Source organism: Petaurus breviceps, unplaced genomic scaffold (assembly GCF_028583685.1).
Source record: "Petaurus breviceps papuanus isolate PSGF00001 unplaced genomic scaffold, PetGlider_PUasm1.0 179, whole genome shotgun sequence".
Taxonomy (NCBI): domain Eukaryota; kingdom Metazoa; phylum Chordata; class Mammalia; order Diprotodontia; family Petauridae; genus Petaurus; species Petaurus breviceps.
Window position 1 is genome coordinate 2,153,116 of NW_027185779.1, and position 19,002 is coordinate 2,172,117.

The 19,002-nt window shown below is 39.5% G+C and overlaps 1 protein-coding gene across 1 annotated transcript in view; it reads right to left on the bottom strand.

Annotated features, from left to right (window-relative positions):
• Positions 1-3,842: 3,842 nt before the first annotated feature.
• The window catches only part of PTDSS1 (phosphatidylserine synthase 1), a 69,651-nt gene continuing 54,491 nt past the window's right edge, over positions 3,843-19,002 (bottom strand). Inside the window, exons 10-13 of the mRNA XM_069086592.1 lie at positions 17,410-17,509; positions 11,065-11,133; positions 9,803-9,872; positions 3,843-8,779 (exon numbers count right to left, since the gene is read on the bottom strand). Coding sequence (XP_068942693.1) covers positions 8,670-8,779; positions 9,803-9,872; positions 11,065-11,133; positions 17,410-17,509 — 349 coding nt within the window. The 3' untranslated portion in view covers positions 3,843-8,669. The remainder of the gene's footprint in view (positions 8,780-9,802; positions 9,873-11,064; positions 11,134-17,409; positions 17,510-19,002) is intronic.

Below are 19,002 nucleotides of genomic sequence, written 5' to 3' on the forward strand. Positions count from 1 at the left end.
GAGTAGTTACTTTTTTGGAAAGCCTCTAAATTGACATTTGGTACTTTTTATGGCATGTAAGTATTTTTGTCTAGATTAAAAACAATAAGTACAATGATATTTTGTGTTCTTTTTTGTAAAAATAATTTAATTTTTTAAAATTTTTTTCTTTTTTTTTTTGGAGGAGGGCGAAGGCAGGGCAATTGGGGTTAAGTGACTTGCCCAAGGTAACACAGCTAGTATGTGTTTGAGGCCAGATCTGAACTCAGGAAGATGAGTCTTCCTGACTCCAGGCCCAGCACACTAAGCCACCTTGCTGCCCCCCCGAAATACCCTTGGGTTGTATTATTTCATTTGATCATTACAGCAAGCCTCTGAGACAGGTGCAATTCTTATCCTGAAAGATAAGAAAAGATAAAGACTGAAAGATATAAAGATTTTGACTAGATGAAGGCAGTTCTGGGTTCTTGAACATGGAAGTGGAACGTTTGTGAGCAATGACAAGATCAAGGGTATGGCCATCCCTGTGAGTAGCTCATGTGAGATGGAGGAATAAATTATGAGAGCTGAGTGGGTTGAGCAATTGAAAAATGAAGATATTAGTGGGGACACTAACATACATTCTGAAATCTCTTAAAATGAGGAAAGGAGATCTAGTGGAGAGACTGTGAACAAAGCACCAATCTCATTGAAAGAGGAGGGAGAATGTCCTAGGGGTCAGTAGGAATAGCTACCAGAATCTGGACTAGGTAATAAATTTGCATTGGCTGGCTCTCAAAAAAAATGTTTGCTGAGTGATGGTGGTAATGTGGGTTTGGTATTGGCACTGGGGAGTACCCATAATCACCAGGGAACCAGGGGATGAAGAGAGTAGTAAGTGAAAATTCAACCATAGTTGCAAGGGCTAGCAAGGGAAGCAGTGTCATCAGGAGAGAGCCAGGTCTCAGTTAATTGCAAAAGATGGGGATAATAGGAAAAGAAGAGGTTTAAGATGAAAGCAAATTTGTTGATTAGGGCAGAAGCATTCCAGAGGGCACAGTGGAAGGTTGGGAGAGCAGATTTGGAGTGGGACATTGAGGAGGGGAAGTAGGGAATGAGAGAGTGGAGAACTGAGGCTGGAGAATGGGACTTGTTCTTCAGTAGCCAAGGGTTCTGAATTACATGGATGGAGAGAGGAGCAGGTGGGAGAATGCTACCATTGAGGAATAAGTCCATGCAGAGTAACAGTGAAGTCTGCTGATAAAGGTTGGTGATGTTTTGTCCTAATCCTGAAGCCACTTTCAGAAAAGAACTTGTCTGGTCTGGAAACCTAGCAAATCGGCAGGAGGTGGTTGGCCCTAGTCAGAAAACCACCTCCTTTCCCCAACCCTCAGAGCAGACCTGGCCAAATTCTATCAAGGTAGGGAGTAGTGGTCTATCTATATTGGAAAATGTCAAGATAATAAATCTCTGAGCATGTAATTATAAGTATCATAGTTTCCATCACACTAGTATTAATCTTCTACAGAAACAGATATTGTCACAACTGAATACTACCTCAAAAAAAAAAAAGTCAAACTCAAACCCAAACTCTAAATTGTGGCAGCATAATTGCACATTGGAAACCTGGAAGCCAATTGGTGTATTTTTTATCCATAGTTGATCATTTTGAGCTAGGATAAATTGGAATATAAATATAGTCTGAATGAAGAAAGATCTGCAGGAGCATTTGATCATCCTTGAGATGAATAGCAGGAAACTATCATGAGTTCTCTCTTCTTGTCTTTCTCGTTCTTCAGCACAGTCATCAGCTACCCTTGCTTGTGAAATGCAAGCCTAGAACTGACCTACCACTGGTATGGAAATTCAAAGGAGATTCTGCTTTGGCTTCAGTGTACATCTCCATAGCCAGTCTTCTGAGGCAGTAACTGCAAACCTGCTTTCAGTTAGTGAGCTAGGGGCAGAATTTCAAAATTTCAGGGAAAAAGAGAAGTGTTGCTGAAAATCTCCTTACTGTCTAATTTGATCAGGAAGCTAAAATGAAGGATTTTGCTGAATGAAAAGGACCTGGGGCTGTGTTTGGATAAAACTGCTTGGATGCAAACCTAAACACCACCGTGCTGGGGCAGGCTAGTTAACACGGGTCACCAATATTAACTATGTTCCTACATCCTTCTTTGTGTAGGGTAGTGTTTCAATGTTTTAACCAATGAATCACCCCCAAAATGCTTTTTTATTTGGAAAACCCTGGTAACCTAGTAAGGCATTTCACTTTTATCTGTCCTTAGGAATATTATTGGGGGCCCTGGCAGAGCAAACCCTAAGAAATTAAATCCATATGTACGCTACAATTAAAAATCGACCTTTACATTATTGCTGATCATAGGAATTCAGTGTTTATAATTTGCATTCTTTCCCATACTTTTCTGTTTTTCAGAAGTGAAGAGCAGAGGTTTATGGCCTTCCCAGATCATAAATCAGATTCCTGAGGGCAGAGGGAGCTATAGGCTGCCCCCTGGTGTGAGGAATTGCCAATCAAAAGCCCAGGAGCAGTTTCAGAGCTGAATCTTTACAAAAGCACTAGAAAGAGATCTCAAAACAAGATACAGAAGGGAGTCACAGAAACTGGAGTCTTGACTGACTTTTAAAAGGCCACCGAAAAGAGTGATGTCAAATCCAGAGACAGATTCTGCTCACCACGAGACATAAGAAAAGCTCTGGGCTTACTTAATAATGGGTTACACCTATTACTCTTTCCACTGAGGACATGTCCAGTTAATCGCAAATGAAGCCAACATCTGGAGAGCTGCTTGGTGGTGTAACCATCTATAAAAATTAGAGTCTGAGATCATCAGGCCCCAACTAGTCTGGGGGTGGGGAAGAGGGAAGGAGGGAGTAGTCCAAGTACTGGGCTGTCCAGGGCTACAAGTGATCTGAGAATGGAAAATAGGGAGACACTAAGATATAATCAGTGACTTTCCAAGCCCTCAGATGGGCTTTGTCTAAGGCCCTCAGAGCCACGGCCCTCCTGCAATTATTCCTATGGCCTTTTGTCTACAATACAAGTTGAGGTCTCTAAAGGTATTGGGGGGGGGGGGGAGGAAGGACTTGCTTTTCTCAGGCTGAATCCTTAAAATCATAATCATTCCCTGATGTGTGCAGTCAGTGAAGAAAATGAACCAAGGTTTATTTTTGCCAGGTTAGTGGGAACGAGGTTTACAATCCAGATTTTCCAGTGGGCACTGTGCTATATAAATACTGCTTGTAACCCGATAGTATAATTAAAACTATCATATGCATGCTTTACTCATGAAAATGCATTTGGTTCTTTATTCCCAGATTTTACTTAAAAAAAAAAAATGCAAGCCTCTCTTCCTGAGAGCACAGTTGGACAACCTGGATGGTGACACACATCAGTTGAATAAGAGAGCCAGTAAAACTGAGGCACAAAAGCAGGGCAGGCAGTCACCAGGAGCAGGGTCATGCCTCAGCTACTCAGTCCTCTCATGGCTGTGGGTGCTCCAGTGTTTATAGGCACCCTGGAGCATGATTTCCAGGATCAGTAACAAAGAATGCACAATAAGCACAGGGCCCAAAACTGTTCTGTGGCCGAGACAGTTGCATCAGCTGTGAAAGCAAAGACCTCAGGCAATTTTTATTATCTGAATGATGCCACTGTATTCAACCACATCTATGGGAAAAGGAATTGACTTGCCAACATCCTCCTCATTGCTCCAAAAAGAAGATAATGCTATATGGGCCGAGTGAATTTTTTTTATATCTACATTTTTAATATCTATGCTCAGAAACATTCATAGCCCCTCTCAAACCAGTCAGTTATTCTGTACACAAAGAGTTTGAATTCAATTCGACAAATTGACAAATAAATTTGACAATTTATTAAGCACCTACTATGTGTATCTCACAGTTCTAGGTGCTGAGAATACAAGAATTAAACAAGACAAAGTCCCTGCCCTCAAGGAGCTTACAATCTAGTAAGGAATATGACAAATTCACAAATGACTATAATACAAGTTACATGATAAATGCATAGGATAAGCCCAAAGTCACTGGCAATGAGACCTTTGGGAAGAGAGATCATTTATAACTGGAGGGTGGGTGGTAGTATCAAGGAAGACTTGATGGAGGTGATACTTGGATTGGGCCTTGAAGGGGGAGAATTCCTTAGGTGGAAGATGTAGGCAGAGACCATTTCAAGCACAGGGCACAGCATGTACAGAAGCATGCAGTCAAGTAGTCTGGTTTGGCTGGAATGCAGTGTGTGAAGAGGAATAAGCAGAAAGGGAGGTTGGCATCCCATCACGTCTTGAAGGCCAACCTAAAGAGTTCTGTATTTTATTCTATCAGGAAAGGGAAGCAACTAAAGGCTTTTGAGCAGAGGAGATACACAATCAAGCTGTACAGCACAGATTTCATTGGCAGTTGTGGGGCAGATGGATCAGGAAAGGAAAAAAAAATCTAGAGGCAGAGAGAACAGTAAGGGAACAATTTACAATAGCTCTGGTGGGAGCTAATTGCCATTAACAACTACATCTATGCAATACATACTAGGATTACCCAGATAGAGGTGGCACGTGAGCTTCTGGACATGTTGAGAACCACAAAGCTATGTGAGGAGCAGGAGAATAGGCTAATACTGACTCCTGTATGGCAAGCAGCTTCAAAATCCATATAGCAGGCTGCAGTGATGGAATGAAGGGATAAAAAAAAAAGGTCACTGATTAATCTGAGAGGTAGAGATTAAAGGCAGCATTAAAAGAATAGCTTTTAGGATGATGGTGGTTCTTGCAATTTAGGATTCTAACAATTAAAAAAATAATTCACATCCAGCAAATTGTTTTTGCCTTAGGGCTGGCATCAATAATTGTCTCCTAAAATTCACACAACTTGAACAAGAGAGCAAAATAAAATATTTATCGTCCACATGTCTTGTTTAACCAAAAATAACATTACCAGTCCCACCTAAAAAATATCATAACCTTTCCTGATGGTAATCCCATCAGGAATAATGAGAATGTGATTTTTAAAAATTGGCCCATCCAGGCAGCTTGGTGGTGCAGTGAATAGAGCACTGGCCCTGGAGTCAGGAGGACCTGAGTTCAAATCTGACCTCATACACTTAACACTAGCTGTGTGACCTTGGGCAAGTCACTTAACCCCCATTGCCCTGCCCTCCCCCCTTCAAAACAAAGCAAAAGAACAAAATGGCCCATCCATCTTAGCCAACTCATTGTTAACTCATAAGGGACAAAATCAAAAGTACCAGACACACTAATTTGTTCAACATTTAATGAGCACCTACTATGTGCAAGGCACAGGAAGGGGAGTGATGTGCATTGCTTAGTGAAATCACTGCTAAACAGGGTTCTGAGCTATTGTAAAAAGTGATTTCAGTGTCAGAATTGATAAAGGGAAATTTCCATAGTATGTCCCTAGCACATCGGTTGCTCCTTTGGGTAACATCACTTTTTAAATAAAAAAGGAATACTGTCACCATGAGTCACTCTAATAAACAAGAAGAGGACAGAAGACCAGCACTTCTTTCCTAGTAGTTGATGAGCACAATTCATTTAGGCAATTAGGCACATGGATTTATTTTGCAACTCCACTTTTAAAGCTTTTCCCCTATTAACGGTTCTCAGCGGTCAGTTCTGCCTATTCATATTGAGCTGGAAGCCTTCTTCTCAGTGCCTGGGCCCTCCCCAACAACAATCCCATTCTGGATTGAATGAGTCGACCAAAAGAAATTGACAAGAGCAGTTTCCAGGAGTCGAAGTCAAATGCCAGATGAAAATGGCACTTGAAAGGCTTACCAGCTGCCCACAGGAGAGATCAATAATACCAAACCTGCTCAGTATTTGGGAGTTTGATTTCGCTTTTCATTAATTTCACTCACTTACTTTAACATACTGGAGAATCAGGCCTAATGAAAATGACAGACAAGCATTTATTTTTCATGATCAAAATGCTTAACGAAGCAATAAAACTTCCTGGCATCCCAGTGAGATAAGTACACTAAGTTTCATTTTATATAGATGAGAAAAACAGACATGGGCAAAGTGGTGAGAGGCTATGGAAAGATTGGGAACAGGATGGGGGAGGAGGGAAGACAAACCCCCAGCCTTTAACACTTTTTTGTAAGTACCACTTAATAGGGGTTGTGGTAGGGGTGGAGATGCATAAGGAACAAGTGTTTCCCTCAAAAGTAGTCAATGTATATATTGCCCAGTGGAAATGGGATAAATGCTTTAAAATCAAATCACTTCAGCTATCAAGTGACATTAAAGCATTTTATTCTATTTTTGGTCATGTGAAGTCCATATCCATGGAAACGGGTGGAAAAGACTGGTTTCAGCCAATAGTGTTGCTGTCAGAGCTGAAGGAAATCTTAGCTGTGGCTTTGGCCAACTAGGGAAAGAGATTTTTTTTTTTTTTGCAACCACCATATAAGTCATGAAACACTCTTACTTGTAGGAAAAAAGCTTTAATTCAAAGAGGAAAAGAAGCACGGAAAGCACATGAGAACATTTCCTTTAACATTCTGCTACTTTCCTGGCTGTTCCAGGCTGAACTGGGGAAGAATGATCTCGGGGTCTTGCCTTGTAGAGTACAGTGAGATTTACCACCTGCTGAACAGGTGCCTAATTTCCTCTGGTCAAATTTTAAAATGAAAAGAAATCAGGCTAAAAGGTTCTGGGACACAGAAACATGTTGCATTGGCACTCACACTTCACTAATCAGGAAAATTGACTTCTACAGGCAGCCAGTGGTATGCCACATGCTTAGAGCAAAGAAAAGGTGACAGGTATGGACACAGCACATGACAGGAAGGAAAGCAAAATGCAGGAATGTTAAATACGTTTTAGTTCTCCTCTGCCATCCTCATGTGTCATCACATTTAACCTAATTGTAGTAGGGGAAACACTGGAGGTTTTAAGTCAAATTAATTTAAATTATACAACTGTCTTTTTTTCAAAAAATAGGCATTTGGTGGACTATGGGAAGTACTCTAATAAAACTTCTTTTCCTATTTCCAAGTCTTGCTTGGGAGGGGTATGGATTTGTTAAAGCTCTTAATAGCACAAAGCTTGTGGCCAATCACTGTAACTTCCCTTTGTTAAACTTCTTACAATTAAGTTATCCCATGGACAATGTGTCTCCTGATGCTTGTGTATTTAACAAGACTGGCTGTTAGGTTGGTCCTTCCTTCGTGGCTCCACAACCAAGTTGTCTCTAAAAGCACAGGAAGTGACCCCAGGCTTGGTTGATTCATTTAACCCTTTCACCTCAGAATTCTTTTGCAGGAAAAAAACAAACAAACCATGATCTATCTCTTACTAAGGGTTTCCTTGTTGAGGGAGAAAAGAGTGAGAAGACATCTGAACATCTTTATTCTACAAGTTGTGGGAACAAATAATATTTCTTTCAACAAGTCTGTATCTAAAGGTCAATGGTCAATCATGTATATATCGACCACTTATTAGAAAAAAACTCAACTTGATTGATGAAATCACCATCGTAGTCATGAACAACGAAAATGTTGCTTACTTGTCATTGATCACTTGTAAAGTTTGGAAACAGGATATCTAACCTAGTCATGTTACCCTACAGATCCATGGAAATTACAATAATTTCTTAGAAGTAGATTAAAGATCCATCTGAGTTTTAAAGAAATGAGTGATTTCATAGAGACAGTTTTTAAACCAGGCCCTTTGATGGTCTTCAACAGAAACGGTTTTATTTAAAACTGGGATCCAGTAGAGGTAAAGGTGAACCATTAGGATAAATGTTCTACAAAGCATGGTGAGGATGACAGGGTAATATACTTACCAGCACCTCCCATGTGACTAAAAGACATACTTAATGCCATCCATTACACCGTGGAAAGAAAGCAACATGAGATAAAATGGAAAAGGCACCTGGTTGTGGACAGAAACCATCGGTCACTGCCTTTGTAACAGGGTTGCTTGTGTGTTGTAGAGAAGGCTGAACAAAGGGTATTCTGCATGGAATAACAAAAAAGGCCTAGATCTGAAGCCCAGCATTCTCTACAGACTCTCAGCCCCCTCGGCAGGTTGGTGGATTTCTGACATTTGAGTAGTTTTTTTTTTTTTAAGGGAGACATATTAGGAATAACAAAAATGCCCCCATTTTTCCCTTAAGGGAAGATTCCCACAATGGCTACAGAAGGCTTTACATGTTGTCATTGAAGAACAGTTGACAGCAGAGAGGTTTAAAGAAATCAACCAAAGTATAAAAACAAAGTGACTGGCGGAAAAACAAAACTAGTGACAGGTCCATTCCCCTTGGGGCTCATGCTCTCGCCTGAAGGAACAGATTTAAAATGGATCTTGGGCCCCTCAACACTAAAGCTGCTCTTGGCAAGGGTGAAGAAATGGCTCCATCTCCTTTTGGACACACTGTGCCTCTCCCCAGGAAAGAAGGGGGTGGATTAGAAAAGACTGGGAAAGGGGTGGCAGGCAATGATCTGAAATACAGGATCCAAGTGAAAACAGCAGATTAGCCTTCCGTCAAGGATTCCCCCACTCCAAGTCTACCCTCCTTCCCCCGTCTGGTTTTTCTATACGTATATTAACCTCTTAACAAGGAAGTTACTAGTCCAGTGTCACTCTCAATTCTAGGCACTCTCTGGAACATCTTTGATAAACCAGGGTTTTGTTTTTGTTTTATTATTTCTTCCCAACTCCATTGGTTACTTTTCCTTTAGAATGACGATTTCTTCTTCTGGAAGAATGGCTTTCACTATTTCCCGAATGTTTGGGTGGGCTCTCTTCAGTGCCTAGCCAAAGGAAACACAACACACTGTCATTTCCCAAGACCTAGTTCAAAATGCTTCCATTCCTTGGACTGCCAATGCTGAGGAGAGGGAAGCTACTTAGTTGATGCTAGCACTCCATCTAGTGGCCTAATGAGTTAGTTTAGAGAAGGCAACTCCAGTACTGTACGCTCAAAAGAATTTTAGAGCTAGAAATGACTTAGCCCCAGCTCTTTCTGCTACTTAGGAAAAAACCAAGGCCCAGAGAGGTGAAGTGATTTGCCTACAGTCAATATTATATTTGTGTAGTCACCTCCTGCCCTATTTGCTAGACTATTGTACTAAACTGATGCCTAGGAAAAATTATAAGGAGTAGATTCTATAGCCAGAGTACTCTGAAGGTCAGAGGTGTGCAAGACTAGGGGTGATAAATGTATTTTATGGAGCAAGTAAGGGCAATTAAAAACAAAACTCCCAGTCATTCCCTAGGCCACATATGGCAACCATTCCTGATTCCATCCCCTAAAGCCCAATAATCTAGATTACTCCTGACTTGGACTAAAGGATGATCAAAATTTCAGGACTTTATTTTATGTACAGAAATGTGTTTACTCCATCACGTTATTATAAAGTACCTACTATGGGTGAAGCACTGTATTAGGTGCATTGGTGGATAAGGAAAGATTAAAAAACAATCTCTGTCCTCATGGAGTTTATTGTATCATCTAGTAAATGTGGAAATGGCCACACTACTTTCCCCTATAAATGCTTTAGTGTTTTTATCTAGTATCCATCATTAGCAAAAAATAAACAAAATCACTACCAATGACCACTTCACTAATCCCCACTGTAATCTTACTGCTCAAGTGATGTTCTAGAAAAACATTCAGCACCCCTCTGTACAGCTGAAATCTACAGCAATATTGGGAATGCTTTAGTATTTAATTAATGGAGAAAAGATACTACGAATAAATCTTTTTGTTTTAAATAAAGAACAGGACCCAGTTTAAAAAAAAGTCTTAAAACAATCAGACATTAAAAGAATACCTTTTGTAAACTTAGTATGAAGCCAGGAGACATCTGAACTGTAAGGGCTGTCTTCACATTCGGAATAGGTCTAGGGACACAAAAGAAACTTTGTTAAGTGTTCTCCCGGATTTCCAGGGATGAGGCATTGTAAAAAGCAGTCGGGACGTTTTCTTTCGAAGTCATAGCCCTTCTACTCAATGTGTAAGTACTGTACAAGAAAAGGAAAAGAAACCTCATTGTACTTCCTTCCCTTCAACTATAAAAATATGAACCATAGAGATGTGAGATCATAAACGACTAAAGCTAGGAGGGGGGTCTTACTTTAGGTGTAATCTACTCATTTCAGAGATAAAGAAATTAATTGCCCAAAGAAACACAACCACTTAGCTTAGGATGCTAGGTTTAGCTATGGGAATGAAGACGCCTAAGATGGTATCTTTGGCTAACAGCATTAAAAAAAAAAAGATCCAAAGGCATTCCTACTGTACTTAAAAAATAAAACAACCCCTCAGTTTTGGATGGTGCTTTATTAGCACTCAATAGTTATTAGTTTTTAATTCACTTCCTCATGCTATCTCATCTGATTATTACATTGCCTGTAAAATTGGCAGTGCAGGTATTATTACCCTAATTTTACACATAATGAAACGAAGACAGGGGGAGGTGAAATAATTTGCCCAAATGACAAAAGCCAGTGGTTGGCACAGCAAGAAGTGGAAAACCAGGGATCTGGTTCCTACTCCCGTACTGTTCCCAGACTTGGGTAACTGCTGTGTGAATTCCAAACTGTAACCCAAGAATAGATTAAAAACAGTAGATCACTGGAAAGAACAGTCCCCTCCATGTGGATACGCTTCCTGAGAATACTGTTGTGGGCAGTTCTTTCACAACATTTGGACTGAATGAGTTCCTAGAGGGAGAATACTCTTGAGGTGGATGTTGGCAATGATAACAACCACCACCAAAAGAATTCATTTAATATTGTGCTCTGAGATTTGCAGAGTGCCCTCTTCACAACAACTCTGTGGTTGGTCAGGAAAGTATGGTTTTCCTCCTTTACAGCTAAGGAAACTGAGCCTCTGAGAGGTGCAGTGACTTGTCCAAGGCTACTTGTACTAAGTGCCTGAGGTGGGATGTACACCCAGATCTTCTTATGACTCTAAGTCTGGCATGGTTCTCTTTGTCTCATCCCATTCAGTCCTTGTGACAAGATGACACCTTATTTCCTTTATTATACTATTAAGTCCCCACATTAAATGTCACTCTCTTCTCTCTCATACCTTTTCTCGGTGACCACAGTGCTCTGCATACCAAACCATACCATACAAACACAGGAAAGTAGTAAAAGCCTGCAAATGAAAAACAAACAAGTAACTAGGCACAAGCTCTTGGAACAGACACATACTGTTCTGGAATAGCTAAACAGAGTGAACACAAGAAATCTAGCCTTCCTCCTTGTTTCTTGACTATTTTTTTGTTTGAATTATCATACTATGGAACCTCCTTTCCTTAAGTCTTTGCTGAAAAAAAAAAGTACAAATACCAAGGACAGTTAGAAGATGTAGGTTGAAATCTAAAATCCTTAGAGAAATCAAGTCAAATCAGAGCCTAATGAGGTAAACATATAGGCTAAGTAGCTTCCCTCCCTCTAAACCCTTTCCATCTAAAGCTCAAAAGGAACTTGGAAAAAAATATCACCCATTCTAATACCCCCATAAGACAGACTAGAAAACTGAGGTCAAGGCAAGTGAAGACAGGTGCCAAAGGCCAACAGTAACAAATAACCAAGTACATACTAGAACTCAGGTTCTCTCACTCTAAATTCTAGTGCTCCACACCATACTCTCTCATGAAAGTCCAAACATGTTAAATGGCTTACAAATATCATGGCTTTTTTTAAGCTTTACTTAGAACAACAGGTTAGAGAGGAGAGGTCCACCATCCCTGCTGTTATCACCAAACCCAACTGTTACCAATGAAGCAGGTATGCCAGCCTGGCTGAATGTAGCATCAAAGAATCCAGAGGGAGATGTGAGGGTAGGATGTGCCACATGTGCCAAACCACTTCCACTGCCTAGATCACTACCTCCCCTTGGCCCAGGGCCTGGCACAGAGAAGGCATTTAATAAATAGTGATTAACTGACTGAGTGGAGGCAGCTCAAGACCCTGTACTCAAGAGCCCCCAGGAACAGCACTGCCCAGTCCCAAGACCCAAACATTGGCATGACTTTAAGCCTGGCGTCAGAATCCTTATCCAGGGGAACAACCCATATGGAGATGGGACCTGGCACCTGCCTCTGCAGGTGTGCTGCAGCCCATCTTCTCAGGGGCTATATAGCTACTGAAGTCCCAAAAAAGAAAGTTCTTAGCATCAAAGTCCTTGGTACCACCTAATGCCAGGCACAGGTGTGGATTTATCAATGAAAATGTCACTAAAAAAAAGATGCAATGTCATCTGCTTTGCAGTCTCCAGATCACTGGGTATTTCTATCCAACCTGCAGCTGAAATCTATATGTGTTGCCTCTTCCTATCAGAATGGGAAGCTTCTTGAGAAAAAAGTCCAAGATGACTCGAAAGCTTCAAGTCTGATATTGCTTCCTGACCCACAGATATGGGCTCTATCTTTACCTCAAGCTCAATGTTTCTGACAACAAATGCCTTCCTTCTAAGGGTCTTTAAACCCTCCTATTTCCTTAATGATATTCAATTATTTTCTGAGGCACTCACGTCTGAAACTTTAGTGTCACCTTTGCCTTTTTTCTCCTTGTCCGTTTATCAATCGGTTGCTAATTCAGCCCCTGATTTCAAGGAGCTCAAATTCTAATATAGAGAGGAGGTTTTTAGCTGTAATTTAAATGAAAAGACTGATTCTACTCCATAATGTCTCTGGTTTTTCCTTTCCCGTTGCAACCACCCACGTTTCAAACCTTCATAAACTCTCATATGGACTATAATATTATAACACCCTTCTAGCTGATCTACCCACATTCAATCTCTCCTTTCCCATTCATCCTACATAAAATCTCAGTTAAGGTGTCCACCTGCTTATTCAAAAACCTTCAATGACTTCCACTATCTATAAAATCCAAATTTCATAGTCTGAAATTTAAGATCTATTAAACTCTGGTAACCAGCCTTTCTCAGATTTATCTCATACTAACGTCCTACAAATATTCTGTGCTTTAACCAAACTGATTTTTTGCTATTCCCCCAATATATTCAGCATGTCCTGGCCTTAGCTATTTCCTCTTCCTTGAATACAATATTCCTACTTTTCAAGCTTTTTAATTTTTAATACTTTTTAATTAATTTTGAATACAATCTTTCCTACTCTTTACTCAAATCTAACATCCTTCAAGGCACAACTCCCTCTGCCTCCTCCACAAAGTCTTCCTCATAACTTAGTCAGAAATGAGCTCTTCCTTCTTTGAATCCCCATAATGTTTTCTTCATACTGTAGTTATGGTACTTACAATCTACTTTGTACTGTAATAATTTGTGTATTACTCATTTGTATTACCCATAGATTCCTGGAGGGTAGAGATTGTGTCTTACTTAACTTTTGTATACTTCCCACTTCCAGTGCTTAGCACAATGTTTTGTGAATAGCAGGAACTTCAAGATTTATCAAATCACAGCTCAAAAGTGCATATAGTTCACTTCTTTGCCTACATATAAGACAGTAACTAAAAAATCCCCAGACATTCTGCCTATTATATTATTAATAAACATCCTTAGGGAAAGCTACTTCCTTCTTGGGAACCTTATCCACGATTATAACAATCCAACAATTTCTTCCTTAGAACAAATCTAAATCTCTTCTCTTTCATTTCTTCTTGTCATTCTCTAGTAGAAAATAAAAACAACTCTATCTTTAACCCCAAATTAGAAGACAATCCCTGATCCACCCCACAGCTTTCTTTTTTTTGGAGTGAATAATTAAAATGTGTTTACCTTTTTACGGAATTGGAATTTCAAAGTTGGAAGGAATTTTGGATCAGCTCTAGTCTCTCTTATTTAAAAAAAATTGAAAAAACTAAGGCCTAGAACAGGTGAGTAAATCTAGGCCTCTTGTTTCTAGGTCAAACTTGAATCTGGATCAAAGTTTTGGTTTTGTTAGGCAATTATTTCTTTTGGAAAAGGCAGTATCTTTAGCCAAACAGTCACTGGCTGTATCTCTCCATCATATCCAATGCTCACAATGCTTGACAGATGTCAGAAATGCTAGACAAACCATCAAGAGCTGTGTAACCTGTTTTCTGGCTTTTGTCCACAGCACAGCACTAATTGCTATTGAGTGGAATAAAAGAGAGATAAGACAAGGTATTTTGTTTATTCTTCACTTGCCCTATCTTTAAAATGGGGATAATGGCATTTGACTCCTTTCTCAAAGAGGTGTTAGAATGACACATCTGTCTATGGGAAACCTATCTGCCATGTAAGAGAAGAGATACTATGCAGTTACTCATTCATCTGCCCAGTCACATGTGTAAATTAGAACTGGTTATCTAAAATCTTTCTGTGTTAAGGCTAAAAATGAATTAGGTAATGAGTTTGAAAAATTCTATTAAAATATACCATTTTGAAGCTACTGATTAATAATTATAATGAATACTCATGTTTACGCAAGCATTTATTAAAGTGATTTCTTTGTGTCAGGTACTGTGCTAGTACATGACTTACACTAAGGTGCTAGGCTTGGGAAGGTTCTAGGAATCCCAACAATCCCTGCCCTCAAGGACACTACATTCTCTCAGGGACAACATATAAGTACATATAAGATAAACATAAGATCTTTAAAGGGGAAGACCACTAGCAGTAGTGGGGGGATTAGGAAAGACTTCATGTAGAAGATGGTCCTTGAGCTGAATCTTTGAGGAAGCAAGGGATTCTATGGATTGGAGGTAAGGAGAAAATGCATTTTAGGCACAGGGGCCAGTCAGTGTAAAGACTCCAGAGACAAGGGATGAAATGTAGTATGTGGAATGTCATTTTACTGAAGAAGAGGTAATGCATTACTGGGCTGAGAACATAGGGTGTGAAGGGTTTTAAAAGCCAAACAAATATGTTTGTATTTCATCTTAGAGGCAATAGGAAAACATACAGTCCAAGTAGGTAAGTGACATCTGGAAATGTTTGATTAAGGAAAATCACTCTGGCAACTTTTTAGAGCAAGGATGGAAGTAGAAAGATACTTTAGGCAGAAGACCAATTAGGAAGCCACCATTTCAATAGTCCAGGTGAGAAATGATAAAAGCCTGAACTATGGTGGTGGTTGTGTGAGTAGTTAGAATGGGACAGTTGAGAGAAATGCTATGAAGATAGAAGTGAAAGCATACGACAATTAACTGGATATGTGGAGTGGTGAATAATGGTGAGGACTCAAGGATAACACCAACCTTCAATACCTGGAAGAGTAGAAAGGTGGGGAGACCCTAAACAGGTCAAATGGGGATGTCTAGAAGAGGGGCTGGCTTTGAGGAAAAAAGAATTAATTTATTTTGTACATGGTAAGTGTGGGGTGTCTATGGGACATACAACTTGAAATATCCTACAGACAGTTGGTGATGCAGGATGGAAAGTCAGGGAAAAAACTGGAACTAAATATATAGGTCAGGTGCCACGTGCGGAAAGAAGGCAGATAAACCCCAGGAAGTTGATGAAGTCACCAAATAGTCTAGAGAAGAAAGGACCCATGATAGGACCTCAGAGAAACACCTGAAGTTAAGTGGACGTTAAACCAACACAACAAGGCTAAGGAGTGGTTAAAGACAGAGAGAGGGAAACCAAGAGCCTAGAAAAGAGAAAGTTTCCAAGAGAAGATCAACAATAATGTTAAATGTTACAAAAAAGTCAAGAAAGAGGAAGACTGAGAAAAGACTATCACATTTGGCAATTAAGGGTATCAGTGGTAACTTTGAAGAGAGTGGTTTGAGTTGAGTGATGGAATCAGAAGATAGAGTGCAAAGAGTTGATATATGAAAGAAGTGGAGGTAATGAGTGTAAATAGCTTTTTTAGTTTCTTTGAAAAAGGGAGGAGGAATATAAGATGATAGTTTGAGGGGATGGTTGCAGCTAGTAAAGTTTTTTTAAAGGCAGAGAAGATTTGGACATGTTTATAGGCAGCAGAAAGAATAAGGGATAGATAGAGGAAGATGCTAACGATTAAAGAGGGGAAGACAATAGAAGGGATAATTTACTGGAGAAGACAGGAAGGGATGAGATAAAGGATCACACAGAAGTGCTGGCTTTGGCAAGAAGAAAGCGCTGTCTCATGATTAGTGAACTTTAAATTTTAGAAAGTATTTTCCTCCTAACAACCCTGTGAGATAGATAGTATAAGTATCAATTTAATGAACCAAGAGGAGGCTAAATTTCAAAGTCTGGTTCTATAGAAGGGTCTAGTGGGCACTGGTAAATGTTTACTGCTTGGCACAAAGTAGGTGCTTAAAGAAATGTCTGCTGAACAAATGGCTTGCCTTACAAAATAAGGCCCCAAAAGATAGACTGTTGTCACTGACAAACTTACCATCTCTAGGGGGAAAACAAGGAGACAGACCCATTTTACATTCATCACAAGCGACAAAAGCTTGCAATTCATGGGTCTGCCCTCACACCTGTGGAAGCCTACATAAGCACCCACTAATTTGTCAAAGACAGAATGTAAAACAGAAATTGTACAGGCCTCTTCTTTGTTTAGGGAAAAGAGAAAAATTTTTAAAAGATCCAGATTGTATTGGATCCTATGCACCCCCAGCTATAGCTGTGCAGGAATTTTAGCTTTCACTTTACCATAATGAGCATTTACATTTACAATAACTGGTCACTACACAATTGCCACCGATCAATTTACTGGCCTCTCATAGGGGATATTGGGAAATACTGGGTGCCCACTCCAGAGAGTGTTTCTTTTAGAAATCTAAGGGACAAAAGGCTCTGTTTGTTGAATAAAGCACAACTCAGACTTCCAAATTAGAGGACAGCCCTGACCTTTATTAAAATTCATAGATTTGAAAAACCAACAAGATTCTATTTTTATTTTCTCTCATTAGTCAGTCAATCAGCATATCAATCAATCTCCTCTCAAGGAGTTCATAATCTAGTTGTAAAGATACACACACGCAATTAACTGTCAATATAAGGCAGGGTATACTATATGTTAAACGAGTATTAACCTTAAGTGTTAAAGAAATTCATGAGTATGGGTGTTTGGAGAAGATACTTTTCTAGTTACTGACATGAGAGACAGAATGCCAGACAACCCCATATAAAGCCTTTGCCTTTTGCTCCCACGTAGGGGTAAATGACAATGTAGACTTAAAGTTAGAAGTTTATGGCATGAAGTGGTCATATTACTTTCTATCTGCTGGCATTTACTTTCAACTGCCTAAGGACCTCTTTTAAGCAAGGAATTACCATGAATTCAGTCTAGGTCAATGTGTTTTACTCATGAACTCTTAAATACATTAATTGCTTGAGGCCAATCTTAAGACTTTCAAGCAGATTTTTTCCTATACGTTTCTTGGGACAGATTCCTGGAGGAATATTTAGTAAAGAGGAGTCTTTGAGATCTACAACTGTGTTTGATGATCAGTGTTATGTTGAACAAGAAGAGTAACTCACCACACAAAGAAGCCAAAGTATAACATAAAGTATTTGAGTTTTGGAGAAGAGATCTTGACCAAATTTTATGCAAACAATCGCTTCCAGGAAACCAATGACTCTAAAAGACAAAGAAAAAAAAGGTTAAGTATTTTGCCATCTTTTAATGGAGCACAAGGATTATATAAAAGTATTTATAAGAAGTGCTTATTTGTTTGTGTGTAGAGAATCATACAGGTCTAGTCTACTGCTGTCTTCCCTAGAAATACAAAAATAAAATTATGCTTATTGCCCCAGATCAAAGTCTGGAATCAGAGACTCTTAAAAGGACTCTAGATGCCATGTAGTCTAACTGCTACTGGATGTTAAACTATATCCTCGATAAATAACTGATGGGCCATTCGACCTATACTATAACAATTATTTCAGGGTGTAGATCATGCCATTATTTTACAATTTAAATTCTTATATAGCCTTAACTTCTACAGCCCTTTCCACAAAGACTATGCATACTGTTACTGAAATAGAATTTTGGGGAGAATGACATTTTTAACATTCTCATCTGAAAAGAGACTATGAGAGGCACAGTGTGAAATTGTTGAGAACTTCTTTCCTGGGGAAATGAGAGAGTTCATCATCATTATCAAGAGACTAAAGAGAATGAAAGAACTGAGTTCATCTCTTATACTGTGGAGAAGATACTCTGAAGAATGGAATGACATGTTCCCCGAATTGAGAAGTCTGCAGTTGCAGTTGGTGGTTAGAGGTGATTATGGCTATGATCTTTTTCACAAGTAACTTAGCCTCTTTCAGTCTTAGTTTCCTTATCTGTAAAATGAGGATAATAATAGTAACTACTTTCCAGGATTGTTTTGAGGACAAAATGCGATAATAGTTGTAAATCATTCTGTAAACCTTAAAGCTTTAGATAGCCACTAAGTTATTATTTGTTCTGCTTTTGGGAATTACCAAGAATAAGTTAAACTTTCTTCCCCCGACATCTCTTCAAATATTTCAAGATAGCTATTACATTCCCCCAAATCTTCTCTTTTCCACACTAAATAGGTCCAATTCCTGTAAATATCTTTATTTTGCCTCTCTATAAAAGGACCATTATGGTAGGTTTTAACATTAAAAAAGAGGCAAAGTACTTTATGCTTTTGCCTTGCTTCATTAATATGAAAGGTGGATTCAAATGAATGAAGCATTTATTAAACACTTATGTACAAAGCACTGCACTAAGTACTGGGGATACAAACAGAAAATTTACATAGTCTCTGTTCTCAAGGAGCTCATATAATGTTTTTAACTTTGAAGAAAGCAGTTTCATTTCAATGAGGTTAAAAGCCAGACTGCTGAGAGTTAAGAAGAGAGTGATAGAAGAAGTGGTGACACCTATTGTACATGACCTTCTCAAGGAGTTAAGCCACAAAAGGCACTCGGATTAGGGACAATAGTTAGTAGGGATGGATGAATCAAGTGAGGGTTTTTTCAGAATAGGGGAGACGGGTGGGGGGGGGGGGGGGGGGGGGGGGGGGGGGGGCGAGAAGAAAGGAGGGCAGCGGGGAGGGGGGGGAAACAGGGGGATACTACTATGTGTACATGGACTGTCCC